At 46.7% G+C, this 14,389-nt stretch overlaps 1 protein-coding gene across 1 annotated transcript in view; it reads right to left on the bottom strand.

The window, feature by feature from the left end:
• MEGF8 (multiple EGF like domains 8) overlaps positions 1 to 14,389 on the bottom strand; it is a 1,665,761-nt gene that overhangs the window by 1,330,296 nt on the left and 321,076 nt on the right. Inside the window, exon 8 of the mRNA XM_069640964.1 lies at positions 11,133 to 11,313. Within this exon, the coding sequence (XP_069497065.1) occupies positions 11,133 to 11,313 (181 nt within the window). The remainder of the gene's footprint in view (positions 1 to 11,132; positions 11,314 to 14,389) is intronic.

The raw sequence follows: 14,389 nt of genomic DNA, 5'->3' as shown, positions 1-14,389 counted from the left end.
ACATTCTTTTCCCCCCCACACCACACCTACACCAGAATCGATTTCCTTTTGACTTCTAAAGAGGGGAGTGGGGTGGCTACAGCTCCGAGGGTCGAGGCAATAACATGGTCCGATCACGAGCTTCTTGTGGCGGACTGGTCGCTCCCCCTATCCCCAAGGTCGGCCCGGTGGAGGTGTAATGACACGCTCCTGAGGGACCCGGTCTTCAGGGAATTCCTTAGAGGTGAAATGGAGGCATATTTCGAGACAAACGACGATGGGGAGACGGATATGGCGACAGTGTGGGAGGCGGCGAAGGCCACCTTCCGTGGTCTCCTTATAGCCAAGGGTTCGAGGCGCAAGCGGGAGAGAGGGCTCATTGAGGCCAAGATAAGGGCTGAACTCAAGAGCCTGCGGGGTAGGCTTACCCAAGAGGGGGTTGACAAAGAGTCCCTCCTATCAGAAATGCGCGAAAAACGCCAGGCTCTGCACACGGTCCTCATCGGGGAGGTGGTCAAGAAGTTGAGATATACGCGACAAAGGTACTACGAAAAGGGGGATAGGGTGGTGACCCTATTGGCACGTAGAGCTAGGGGTTGTAGACTGGAGAGGAGGGTTGGACCCATTAAAGATGGGGTGGGCACGGCTCTCAACAAAAAGGCAGAGATAGTAGGCTCCTTTGCAACTTTTTACAGGGACCTGTACACAAAACAGGAGGGGGAATCGCTGGAGGAGATCCGGGCTTATCTGGAAGAACACCAGCTACCCCGCTTAACGGAGGCCGAGCTGCAGGTCTTGGAGGGGGAAATAAAAGTGGAGGAGGTAGAGGCAGCCATCAAGAGACTTAAATCAGGGAAGGCCCCCGGAGGTGATGGATACACGGCTGATTTTTATAAACAATTCCAACCCATTCTGACGGAACCCTTAGCCAACCACATTCGTAACAAAGAGACGATCCACCCCACATTCCTACAGGCCCTCATCTCGGTAATCCCCAAGCCAGGAAAAGACTCACAGAGCGCGGCTCCTACAGACCCATCTCCCTCTTAAACCTCAATGCTAAAATATTTGCCAGGATCCTGGCCACTCGCCTGGAGAAATGCCTGCCCCGCCTGGTTCATCCCGGACTTCGATACATAATATAGGGCCTCCCAGCTGAGGATTCTGGTCGACCACTTCAACCCTGGGACACAAAAGCAGTGGGTAGCACTGGACAATAGGTTACTTGCCCCGGTCACGCTCGATGAGTGGTTGTGGGTCCCCAGAGCGCACATCCCCAGGCGTGTTTTAGATCATCCAGTTCTGGGTGTCCTGTGGTCTAGCTGGAAGGAGGGGGGTTATTATAGATGGCTCACAACCTGGCCTTCCCCACTAAATTGCGTCTGGGCGCCACCATTCATAGCTAAGGTTGCGGAACCGGCCGCGTATCAGAGGTGGTATGAGGCGGGCCTCGTTAGGGCTTGCCACCTTTGGGTGAGTGGCTCCTTCATGCCCCTTCTGGACCTGGAGGAGGCCCTGGGGCTGGGCAAGCTTTCACCTTTTCGCTATCTCCAACTGAAGGGAGTCCTCTCCGAACCCTCATGGGGGGACACGCTCAGGAGGGAACTCACGGACTTCGAGAAACGATCATCTCCACACGGGGCTCCAGGGGGATCATATCTCGTTTGTACAAACTTCTCTTGCTTTCGATACCCAGGGATCCACCGCCAGCACGAGTACAATGGGAAAGAGATTTGGGCACGGCAATAGATGATAAAAGGTGGACCAAGATGTGCATCTGGGCCCATCGCTCAACAACCTCCCCCCAGTACAGACACCAGGCCCTCAAGGTTTTACACAGATGGCACTACCCCCCACAGTTGATAGCCAGGATGAGTCCGGGCTACGACCCACACTGCTGGAAATGCAAAAAGAAAAAAAGGGACTACATGCACATGTGGTGGTCCTGCCCGAGGGTGCAGTCATATTGGGGAGAGGTCCTATCCTGGGTTAAGGGGGTGGATGGTGTCTCTAGGCCCCTCTGTCCCTGGTTGCTTCCGTTTGGTATTGAGGTGGGTGATGACCAGGAGGACACCCAGGGCCACATGTTGCAGGCCATGCTCGTAGCGGCCAGGTGCTGCTTGGCCCAAAAGTGGAGGAATCCGCACATGCCTGATGAGAGGGAATGGGTAACGAAGGTGCGGACGATATATGACTTAGAATTTTTAACCCACGTCCTGGATGAAACCAGATCCAACATTGAGGAACTTTGGCTTACCTTTTTTGAAAAGTATGAGCGATCGACCTGAGGGTTGAGCCCATCAACTGTTGACCTGTTTGGGTTTGCAGTCCTGAGGAAATGGAGGACCTACTAGGTATCCGTTGTGCAAGGCACACGCCCCCCCGTGGGGGTGCTGCCAGGTTGAGCCCTAGACTATGTGTGCACCAATCTATTCGACAGTCCGAACTTGAAAAATGCATGATGCGTCCCTGCAAGATAAGCTTGAAATCGGCACCTGTTCACTGGCTAGGGGAGGGAGGGGGCAGGTGGGAGTGTTCTTGTTTGAATGTTTTTTTCTGAGAATGGCATCGGATTGAAATGACATGTTTGTTGTAATAACCTTAAAATAATGCTAATAAAAACTTTTTTTAAAAAAACACTAGAAATCCTAGCAGCAACCGGCACCAACATAATGACCCTCATACTACATCAGCACTACTTGCCCGACTCTCCCATTGACCCAATCTGCGCCACCTTGCTCGCCTGCAAGCGACTGCTGCACCAAACATGGGAATCCCTCCCTATTATAAATGGCTCCCTGTGTGGGCCTTCCCTGGACCAGAGTCCACACATGACAATGCCCTAGCCCGACACTGGGGGTCTATCGGCTACCAGGCGCTATCAGACTTTTACCCTGATGGCAGGTTTATCGACCCTCAGACATGGAAACCGGGCCATACTGGGTCCGCCCTTGAGATGTTACAATACTACAGGCTCAGAGCTGCATTTTGTACTGCATGGCCCTCCTTTCCCGCCGAACCCCCTGCCACCTCAATACTTGCATACATCGCCAACTCGAGAGGTGCTTGTGGCGTCGTCTTCCCTTTATACAAGATGGCACAAACTGATGCCCCAACCCAGGTTCTCAGGGCACGTGAGGAGTTGGAGGAGGAACTAGGGGAGATCCCCGACCAACTGTGGGAGAAAATGTGCTTACACACTCAAAGGTTTTCCCTTAATTTCCGATATCTGGCCATGCAGTAAAGCTACTTAACAGGCTGTATTACACCCCCTACAGGATCTCCAAGTTTGCCCATACCACCCCACACACCTGTCCCCGTTGCAAAATGGAGGGAGCGGACCATCTGCACATGTTTTGGACTTGCCATAAATTGTGGGAATTCTGGGGTAAAGTTCTAGAGACACTCGCTGAGATGCTGGACATTACAATAGTTCCTGATCCACTGGGAATCTTGTTTGGGATTTTGGGAACTGATGATGTCAAAGGCATGGCTAAATTCCTTAATATCAGCTGTATCGTTGCTAAGAAATGTGTACTCCAGTACTGGAAGAACCCCCCCTCCCCCCGACATTCCAAAAATGGTTGAACTTGCTTACATGGTCCCGAAATTGTGAAGAGTACATTGCAATGCTCCCTACTCACTCCCGCCCCAAGAACATATGGACTGCATTCAGCAGCTACCTTAACAGCCGAGAGGAGAGGTCAACCGAAGGAAGCTTATCTCTCCACCCGCTGGTGAACGCTTGATCACTTTGTGATGTGATATTCCACCTCCCCCTTCGCATTATACCATCGCTTTTGAGGTTTTGTGCACTTTCGTCACGTACTTGATGTATACTTCATTGCTCTAACATGTGTGTTTCTGTTGTAAACCTCTGCTAACAAAAATAAAATATATTAAAAAAAAGAAAAAACAGGAAAGTATTAAAGTCAAGTAAACTTTTTTGACACTTAGGGGCTCATTTTTTCAATGTGGCGCAACATAAGAAACATCTGTAAGGCTTTCACATTTGCTTCTTACGGCTCAACCCATTTTCCTGCATTCGTATTGCGGAGAGGAGGGGTGCAATGCAACGAGTTTCTGCTGCTCCCTTCCTTTCTGTCACACAAATACTCATAGCATTTGCGCCGGCATGTTTCATCTTGGCATGGGAGAGTGAGGAACTGCAGTGCATTGGACATAATACTCCTATGGACACATGACACAGTAAATTATCTCCCGCTCACTGTCCATACAATGCTGACCCTCTCCATTCACTTGCACGCGTCATCTAGCGACACCCACTGCACCAAGCTCCCCAGAGGACATGCCACACACCTTCAACAACGCTCTCACAATCGCCTCACCTTTGCTTAAATTAACATTGGAGGCATTTACAGTCACTGCGCTGTGAGGGGCTCATCCCTTCATATGTGGTTCTTAGCTGGCACCACCAAATTTATATATGCTTTGCATTTTAGTCTGCTGCCCCCCCAAAACCATTTATGCTGTTTAGCCCGCCTCATCAAACTGAACCTAAGTGTGCATTTGAGCCTCCTGCCCCATCAAATTGATTTACGCTGTATATTTTAGTCTGCTGCCCCCACCAAATTGATTTACGCTGTGTATTTTAGTCTGCTGCCCCACCAAATTGATATATGCTTTGTACTTTAGCCTGCTGCCTCACAAAACTGATATATGCTGTTTATGTTGGCCTGCTGCCCTGCCAAATTGATTTATGCTGTGTATTTTAGCCTGCTGCCCCGCCAAATTGTCTTATGCTGTGCATTTTAGCCTGCTGCCCCACCAATCTCAGCTGCGCTCCCACATGGAGCCAGCAAAACCAGTCTCACTCAAAGGCCTAGGCCTTAGATGCACAGACCACACCCCAGTATATAAGACCGAAACACCCCTATGTACTGCCAGCACTCGTGGTTGGCAAAAATTTAGTCTTTTCGATAGCAGAACACTGCCCGCGCCATCCATCCATCCATCCATCCATCCCCTACTCCATTCCTCCCAGCTTCCACAAGTCCCACAAAACCACCCTCTGCCTCAAAATGATCCTCTAAACATTACCCAGCTACCTGCCCAAATAAGGAACGAGAGTCTCAGCACAAGAACCATCAGAGATATCCCTTCCCCACCTCCCAACACTGACAGCGATGAGAAACAGGAACCTCATTGCAAGGTCCCGCGCCAGCCACTCAACCACAAAGGCGCTAAACACAACCAGCCACAAGAAAGCCTCTAGCTACAACCCCAGGCACCCTCCTCTCCACAGCGCACCACTTCCTAACTCAAACAATAAAAAGAACCCTAAGATCCATGCCAATAGCCAAAGGAGAAGCAACATAATGAAAGCGCCAAGAGACTGCCCGCACCCCCCAGACCCCAGAACCGCAACAAAACCCCACACTATGCAGAGCCCTCATCAATGCCAGGTCCCTGGCCAATCATGGCCTGGACATCAGCGACCTAATTATAACCTTGAACCTAGACCTACTGGCCATCACGGAAACATGGCGCCACCAAACCTCTCGCCCTCCACTGTCATTAGCACTTCCTGAAGGCTACACCATCCTCAGATGTGATAGACTGGACTCTCGAGGGGGAGGGGTAGTTCTCATACACAGGAACACTCTATGGATAAGACACCACAGCTCCTCTACAGAAGGCAACTGCAAACGACTATCAGTCAAACTTGCCACCACACCTACGGAGACCATCGCCATACACATCCTATACCCCCCAGCCGCCTCTTCTACTTTCGAGGAAAACCTCATCCAGACCATAGGAGAACACATCAAACCCACCACTAGAGCGATCCTACTAAGAGACCTCAACCTAGGCCTCCATGTCTCATCTGACCACGCAGCATCAGGTGTTGCCAACGCCCTCGTAGATCTACGATTCATACACCGCGTCACAACCCCTACACATCTCAAAGGCAGAACCCTGGATTGGATAGCCGACGTGAACAGCCAAATCACCATCGCCTCAAACAATCCCTTCCCTTGGTCCGACCATCACCTCATTGACTTTACCTTCCCTTCACTTAACAAACTCCACCCACCCCACCACCACTACCACCTACTTGGTTATGAAGCTCAAAAAAACTCTCCCCTACCTCGCGACCCTAGCTCTGGTTAACTTAGCCACAAACGATCCTAAACATCTAACTGAAATCTACACAAGCACCTTAACCAAAGCCATAGACTCAGTAGGCCCGCTCCTACCCTGAAAAACAAAACCAGCAGAAAACCCTAGACTAAATTTCAATAAGATTGCTAAAGAATCTAAGCAAGCAATCACAACAGCTAACGCAGCAATGTACAATGACAGAATAGCCAAAGACAACTCCAAGTCTCAAGAATTATTCAAAATACTAAGAACTTGCGAACCCTGCATCACAACCCTCACCGATCAACAGTCGAAACATGGTGCTCGAACATACAGAACGCTATGCATGCCAAAATCCACCTACTCCAGAATAAATTTGTAAATAAACGAATCAAGACAAGTACCCACCAACCCCCTCCCCGCCCCTCACCCCTATCACTTCTCATACTACACCCAACTTTTGCTTTAGAGAAGTCACTGAGCTGGAAACAGCCAATATCCTCCAAAACCAGAAACCAACCAAGTGCAAAGGAGACGTATGCCAAGCATCAATCATAAAAGGACTGCTCAGAAGCCCTAGTCCCCATCATCACAACATTCATCAATGCCTCATTCGCCACAAATCTTGTCCCTTCAGAACTCAAAGAATCATGGGTCCTCCCCACTACTAAAACAAATCTCACTAGACCCAACACTGCCCAACAACTACTGCCCCATCACCATGTACCTTTCCTATTAGAAATCCTAGAGCGAGCAGCCTGCTACCAAATCCAACATTACCTTAAAATCCAAATAGACGCCTTCAAGGATGAGGGAAAACCAGCACTTCTCCTACTACTAGACCTGGTTGCCGTGTTCGACTTAGTAGACCACAAAACTCTATGCCATCACCTTACAGCCTCAGCCAACTTTTCCAAGGAAGCCTCACTCTGGATCGCTCGCTTCCTTCCAAGAAGGAAGTACCATGAGAGTTATCTCTGACATAGACGGAGCCTCGCCCATCCCATGCGGTGTCCCCCCAAGGATCATGTGTCTCTCCATCCCTTTATGACATATTCACCAAACCCCTATTTGACCTCCTGGACGACCTCGGCATAAACTATGCTGAGGACACCCAAGTCCTTCTCCCCTGACAGGCTCCTAATTAACAGACTCCCTAATGCTCAATAGAGTTTATCCGACAATCCAGTCCTGGATGGCTTCCAACTACTTGTGTCTAAACAACAATAAGACTGAGATCCCACTGGTAGGCTCCCCCGCGGTACTAAAAACCCAGCCCGCAATTCACATCCTTCCTTATAGATGGAATCCAGATCCCTGTGTCTGATGCAATAAAACCCCTAGGTGTATATCTAGAAGCATCCTTATCCCTGAACAGGCAAGTCAGTGCTATTGCCTCATCAGCAGCCTATAACTGCAAAACTAATCAGTGCAGCTAGACAATTCCTCCATTCAGATAGCTGCATGACCATTGCCAGAGCAATCACAGGAACAATATTGGACTACTGGAACGTCCAATTTGCAGGCACATCCAAAAAGAACTTAAACTGCAAATAATACAGAATGCCCTCAGAGCAGCACTGAATATCCCGAGAAGGGACCACATCACAGCCGCCAGAAACAAGGCTCACTGGCTCCAAATCAAAGTATCATTCAAGACTCTCTCCACCACCCACAAATGCTTGAACAAAACTGCCCCCCAATGCCTGTCACAAATAAATCGAAAGAACAAAATCCAACAGACCAATAAGATCCATCCATGCCCACAAATAAGAGTGAAAAGAGCTGAAGGAGGGGGGGACACGCTTCCAAACAGTTGCAGCTAACCACTGGAACTCCCTCACAGCAGAACTAAGAGCAGAGAACTCATACTGGGCCTATCGAAAAATCCTTGAAAACATGGCTCTCTACCTAAACTCTCGCCAGCCAGGATGTCACCCTGCATGCCCGCCATGTACGGAATGTCCTGTTCTCCACTTTCCGTATGTACCAACTGTCTAACTGTATGTCCACCCCACTGTATTACTGCTATATCCCTGTTATGACTCACGCTTGCACATAAACGTAACTGGTCTGCAACAGCGCCCTGGTGCCCGATGGTTTAGGCGCTCCACAAATGGAAAAAATAAATAAATGGCATACAGCATTAAGGAACTGGCATAACAGCTTTCATCTGACATTCTCTACCCAACCTCCTTCATGTGCTGGTACCATAGATTGTTTTTTAAATGTGCCGAATTATCAAGGTATGCATTTATATCTTCGTAATCTTCCTCATCAACCCTTTTAACTGGCGCTAACTCTGCTAAAACCTCAAAAACTGTATCCAGGCTACCATGTGCTAGTGTGAAAATTCATACGCACCTGGAGCACACCCCGTTTTGAGGGCCCACACAAGGTTGAGGAAACTAGCCCCACTGCAGTGAAATTGATGGGGCGAAGAGTGTGGCTGCATCTGCACGACATCAAACCGTACAAAGGTGAAATATCAAACCCTCCCAAAGTCATCCCAAGAGAAGTAGTTTTGCATAAATGGCATTACTGTCCTAGTTAGTGAAGTCACCTCAGGGTGTAGGAAGTGTGTATGAAGCATCTCTAAAGAGTATCTACTTGCTTTGTGTCCATTCTGAGAAAGTATTTTGTTTAAGGTGTATTTGATTGCTGCATATTGCCCTTTTTAAAGAATGCTTATTTAAAACTGACCGTTAAATAATTATTTTACTAGAAAACCTTGAGTGTTAAGGGAGTGTTATTTTGGATACTTGTATTTGTGGATTTCATTTCTACAGCTCACATTTACCCCTCTTGAGATAAGTCTGGCTGCTCAGTCACACTACCAACTTGTGTAGTACAGACCTATACCAATAGGTGGGTTAGCCAATACCAAGAGGGCAAGGCTGGTGTAGTCTCCCCCAGGGTTACATCAATTCTTGCCTAACCCTGGGGAAAGCAAGGCACATCATTGTGGTCAATGTGCAGGGTTGCAAATTCAGCTGTGTTCACCACCGATTGTCTTCATGTTCCTCTGGAGAGCTCAGACTGAAAGGGAGGCCCCCAGATTTGGTTCAACAAAGACGGGGAGACCCTCATGGATGCACTTCTTGCATGACTATGGGCAGAATCAGGAGCCAATCTGCAACTTGTGGTTGAGCTTTGCTCTGCCTGCAAGATTGTCTGTAGGTAGAGGGCAGCACAGCAGATTTTCAGAGTCCCAGCAGTCTCTCGAGGACAGCCATGAAGAGCTCCAGCCATTTGGCCAGCTGGAAGTCCTTGCAATGATGTACAGCTTGTTATGGGCCTGGGAGAGGAAATGCAAAGATGGCCACTCCTATGACTGGAAACTATCGATGTACCTTGAGCAGCACAGGCAACTGGTTGGCCCGACCAGTCTTGGCCAGGGGGGAGATGGTGGGTAGGGGGAGTCAAGGTGCATAGCGCATTGGTATTGACTGAGCAATTCTGGTTTCTACAGCAGTCCTCTAGAGTCCCTCTGTAATCTTTTATGGATCTCTTCAGTTCCAGGGGCCTCCACGTATCCAGAAAATGGATGGGGGCAATCCAGCCCTCCAGTAAGAACACCTTGCAACACAACATTCAAACTTTGTCCATGCGTCTGTCCGGCAACATTTAAGCCCATGGAGAATTGGGGATTGGGAGCAGACATCCCCCTCCTCACTTCCTGGCAGCGCATATGTACACACGTACGTACACACACACACACACACACGTACACACACACACACACACACACATACACACACGTACACACACACACCACCCCCCTCCCCCCCCTCACCTCCCCTCTCTCGCCCCCCTCCTCCTCCTCCTCCTCCTCAGTGTGTACGTACACACACTCCCTGCCAAGGTGCATGAAGAAATGGGACCCCCCCTTCCCATCTGGCAACGTAGAAAGATGAACAAAGAACAGGCTATCTTGAAGAGGACTTAAAACACTAGAGGAGGCCATTTTGAGTGTATGGTCCCCTTAAGTGCATTATTGCGGCTAAAAATGCAGCTCGGATAGTTGATACAGAAAATAGATCAGAAAATAACAAATTCCACCAGCTTGTTCAGAGGATGCCTGTTAAGTAGCAAAAATGTTACTTAGAACAAAGGCACAAAGTGTCCTTGCAGCACTTCATGGAAGATGCAACTAAAGACAATAAAATACAAAAGACGACTACTCGTGTTACTAGGTCTGGGGACTCACCAGTGAACCCAAAAAGATGTTGCAAATGGGTCCCTTGGGGTCCCTAGTATCATACCACAAAGTATGGGGTCCTGCCACATAAAGGCAAGAGAGCCTAAGCTAAGCAGAGAAGTCTCCCCAAAATGGAATCCTAAGGGAAGGGTCAAGTATTCCCTGAACAAAAGTAAATACAGGAGGTGAGTGAGATAAAAAGTGTCACTGAGTCAATGAAAACATCCCAGTGAGTCCAGCAATAGTGCTGGGAGATTCAGGACAGAGTGGGTGAGATTTGCTTAAAAAAATCTCCTTAACAGAAATGTAAGATACTAAAATAGACCTGAGAATAACACATCCGCTTAGGTGAAAAGGTGCATCTATCCATCACATTCTCAGATTAAAAGGTAATAGGCCTCATATTACACACAGGTCCTACCATAGCATTATACAACTATTTTTACTAGTTGCAGTTAAAGCTTGAACATTATTGAAAGTTAACGTGAATGGTGGCTTGTGCATGTGTTCTATTTCAGAACAAGAAGTGCCATATATTTTTTAAATGGCAGCATATATTGGCCATGGAAGGACATCTAGCTAGTTTCCTTTTTCTTAAGGAATGCCATTAATAAATACTATTAGCTGGATTGAAAAATATATTCTCTAGTAGTTCAAATAAATGTGCATGCGGGAGTACCCAGACTAAACATTTCAGTGATTTGCTGGTAGACCTAAAATAGGAGGCTGAAGCGCTGGGTAGTAGGAGTTGCTAAAGTTATTTTTTAATGATGTGCTGCTCTTCAAATTGGGTTGATTTTACTGTCTAAACTTGATTCACATAAAAGCTATAAGGAGTTTGTCTTACCGTGCCGTGGAGGGCCGGTGACCACCATACACCACGAGAGTGCGAGATGCAGGGTGAAAAACCATGGAGTGCCCGGCAGCTGACGGGGGCTTACCCCCTGATGGCAGGACAGACTCCCATTCCCAAGTCTGCAGATGGAAACGAAACATCTGAGAAGAAAAGACATCCACTGCAGTGCGACCTGTGGCAAAACAGGAAGAAATGTATATGGGTGATGGAAAAAAGATAAAAGGAGAGGCTTGGTGATAGTGATTAGGACAAATCGTTAATGTTATTCTTCAAGACTGTTGTGTCAACTTTATTCCTAAACAATGAGGTAGATTTACTAACAGTTTTCTTACTGAAGTAAAACATTCTAACAAAACCATGCGCTCAGGGTTACCAATAAAAAAGAAAATTGGAAGTTGTGGACAGCACTATTAGAAACTGTATAAACATTTATAGTACAGATCCAACTGAAGAAAAATTAAGCCATTACTAAGAGATACATCGATATTTGGTATTCATAAAATGTGAATTTGAACCAAAAGCATTAATCCCCACTTAAGACAAAAATCCCAAGCAGGACTGACTCCCATCAACATGTGATCCATGAAAATTCTTGCTTTAAATAACATGCATATACATCATTATCAGAATTGTAATCAAATGCTTGAAAAAATTGCTGTTAGTTGAGGTGATTCTGGAACAATTTTCAAAAGATGTATTCAATAAGCATTTGCAACGCCAACAGTTTGTGCTTTTGTGAACGCATGGCAAAGGCACTGCCATAGTGGTATTAACTGGACGTTGATGGCAGCTGCAAAATAAGCATCTAATAGCAGTGCCTGGCAAATGCCTAAAACATACACAAGGCAAAACTATTGGCTTTTCCAAAGCTTGTTTTTAACACGACTTCAGTAATGGACATGCATAGTGCTTATAAATTGAGTGGCTAAAGGCAGTCCTGGTTAAGACATTTTTATTACACCAGTAGCGTGTTTACAGTTCCAATTAAGTCACTAATTCTCAGAAGACTGCTTTGAAAAAACACTGGCAGGGACACTGAGTGCAAAGTTTGATGGTAAGTGTTAAGATGGATTTCTAAAATCCAGCCTAGTGGACAGATTTTAGGAAGCCACCTTAGTAATACTGAACCGGGCACTCTAAGAGATTAGTCAAACGCCAATCAAGGTAAACGTGGCGAGCAGTCAATGCTAGTCTCGGGAGAGTGTGAGCAGGGTCTGGGAGCCACAATGAGAGTACACAGCGAAGTACACAATAATTAAATTTAGAGAGGAATGTATAAAAAATAGAATTATTTATTCTAGGCCTTAAACACATACACTAAAAAATAAAAACAAACAGATGACAGTATCGCGCAATACACTACAAGAGGTAAATAAATGTATGCAGTAAAGATGGAAGCAAGTCACAAGTGATTTCCCCCAACTTCATCAGTCCAATCCCTAAGAAGAATGGGGCATTGTGCCCAAAAGTCACAGGAGACCCAATGCTTCTCACCAGAATTTATTTGTAGCAGGTAAGTTATAAATGTACTTGTGTTGTTCAAAGGAAGATATTAAACCACCTTACTAGTTAAGTTAAATGTGTTATCTTTCAGATGATACTACCCAGGTTCGATGACCAAAAGGCAGTGGAATGCAATGTAGGCTACAATGAGACTGGTTCTCGATGTTATCCTATGGAGAACAGGGGGAGGCAAATGCTTTGCGTTACCTTACCCCCCCCCCTGACTCCGATTTTCCCAGAGGCCTTGATGGGTCGACTGGGGGTTGCTGTAGGTTGGGGTTCCCACCGTTGGTTCTGAGGAGGTGCCCTGGAACTACGAGTGCAAGGATTCTTCCTGGCTATGAAATGCAAGATTCTCCAATGCAGGCCTCTTCAGGACACTTCACAGGATGGGGGTGGAGGGAGTGAGTTCGAGCAAAGGCCACCCCACACAGGTGAAGGCAGGAGTCCTTCCAGTCGTGGTTGAACAAGCTTCTCCAGGACAGCGTCCCTTGAGGCTGGGACGCTGAAATTGGCAGGGAAGGTGAATTGTCCGACAAGCTGGCGACCACTGAAGTTCCGGGTGCAAACGGAAACCGCTGAGGGTTCTGGGGGTGGGGTTAGCACACAGGAGAGCTGGGCAGTCCACTGGGTGGACCAGGGACACTTCTGAAGGCTCATGGTGGATGGATCCTCGAGAGCACGTCGAGACTAGTTGGTCCCACTAGTAAAAAGGCTGAAACACTGCTCAGGGTCTTCAGAAACTAGGTAGTCCAAAAGGGCTTCACCTGGCCAGAGCAGGGAAGGATGTCAGGCCTCTTTTTTAGGACAGTTTTTCTGAAGTCCAACTAAGGGCTTAGTAAAACCATTCAACTGAGGCAGTACAAGACTCCACTCTTATTATAAGGCTGTAACATCTGAGTTGGTTGATAGCGTAGACAGAGCAGTCAGGCTTATTTTAGGAGGGAGAGAGGGATGTAGAATCAGTACCAATGAAATTGTAATACAAATGGCCCAAAAGAACACTGAAACACTATGTATTGTAAACAAAATAAATGGTCTATTTAAATACAAGTAGGCCCAGATAAATCTTGGGTGAAATAAGTACTATCACATTATATGTAATCACAATTATAAAAACACAAAACTATGTTTGAAGGTGCACAGACCAAAGCATAAACCTTATTTGGAACATCGAACAGTAGTTCTAGGGAAGTCAAACATTTTCATACACATTCAGTATAGGTCACACCTATTTTTGGGGAGTAAAAACCAATGGTTACTTTCAGATTACATTCAGTAATTCAAGGGTAGTAGACCCTAACAGTTGTACCGCGACACTCAGTAACAAATCACATAATCAGTCAACTGGACAATTAACATTTGATGAATAGTGAAACACTTATTCTAGGTACAGTAAAAACCTACAACTACACAGTTATACTAGGTGAGTAAAACATAAGGGTGTAATATTCAATGACAGGTACTTTTGAGATCGGTGAAACACAGATTGAAATAAACAGTAACTCATGGAAATAATTTTTGGGCTGGCACACAGCTAACTCAAGGTAAGTAAAACCCATATACTTTTTTAATCTCCCAATGAAGTCTAGGTTAGATATTTCCCAGCAATACAAGTTAAATGTATGTACCACCTATGAGGAAAATTAGAACCAAAGCCAATGGGTTAGATAGCACAGGGAAAGCAAAACCCAATGTTACACTTTATGAATGACTCAAAGTTATTCTAGGTAGGTAAGACCTAA

Source organism: Ambystoma mexicanum, chromosome 1q, assembly GCF_040938575.1.
Source record: "Ambystoma mexicanum isolate Mex_15411 chromosome 1q, UKY_AmexF1_1, whole genome shotgun sequence".
Lineage (NCBI taxonomy): Eukaryota > Metazoa > Chordata > Amphibia > Caudata > Ambystomatidae > Ambystoma > Ambystoma mexicanum.
The sequence above is the reverse complement of the archived record's forward strand: the minus strand, read 5'-3'. Positions and strand labels throughout refer to the sequence as shown.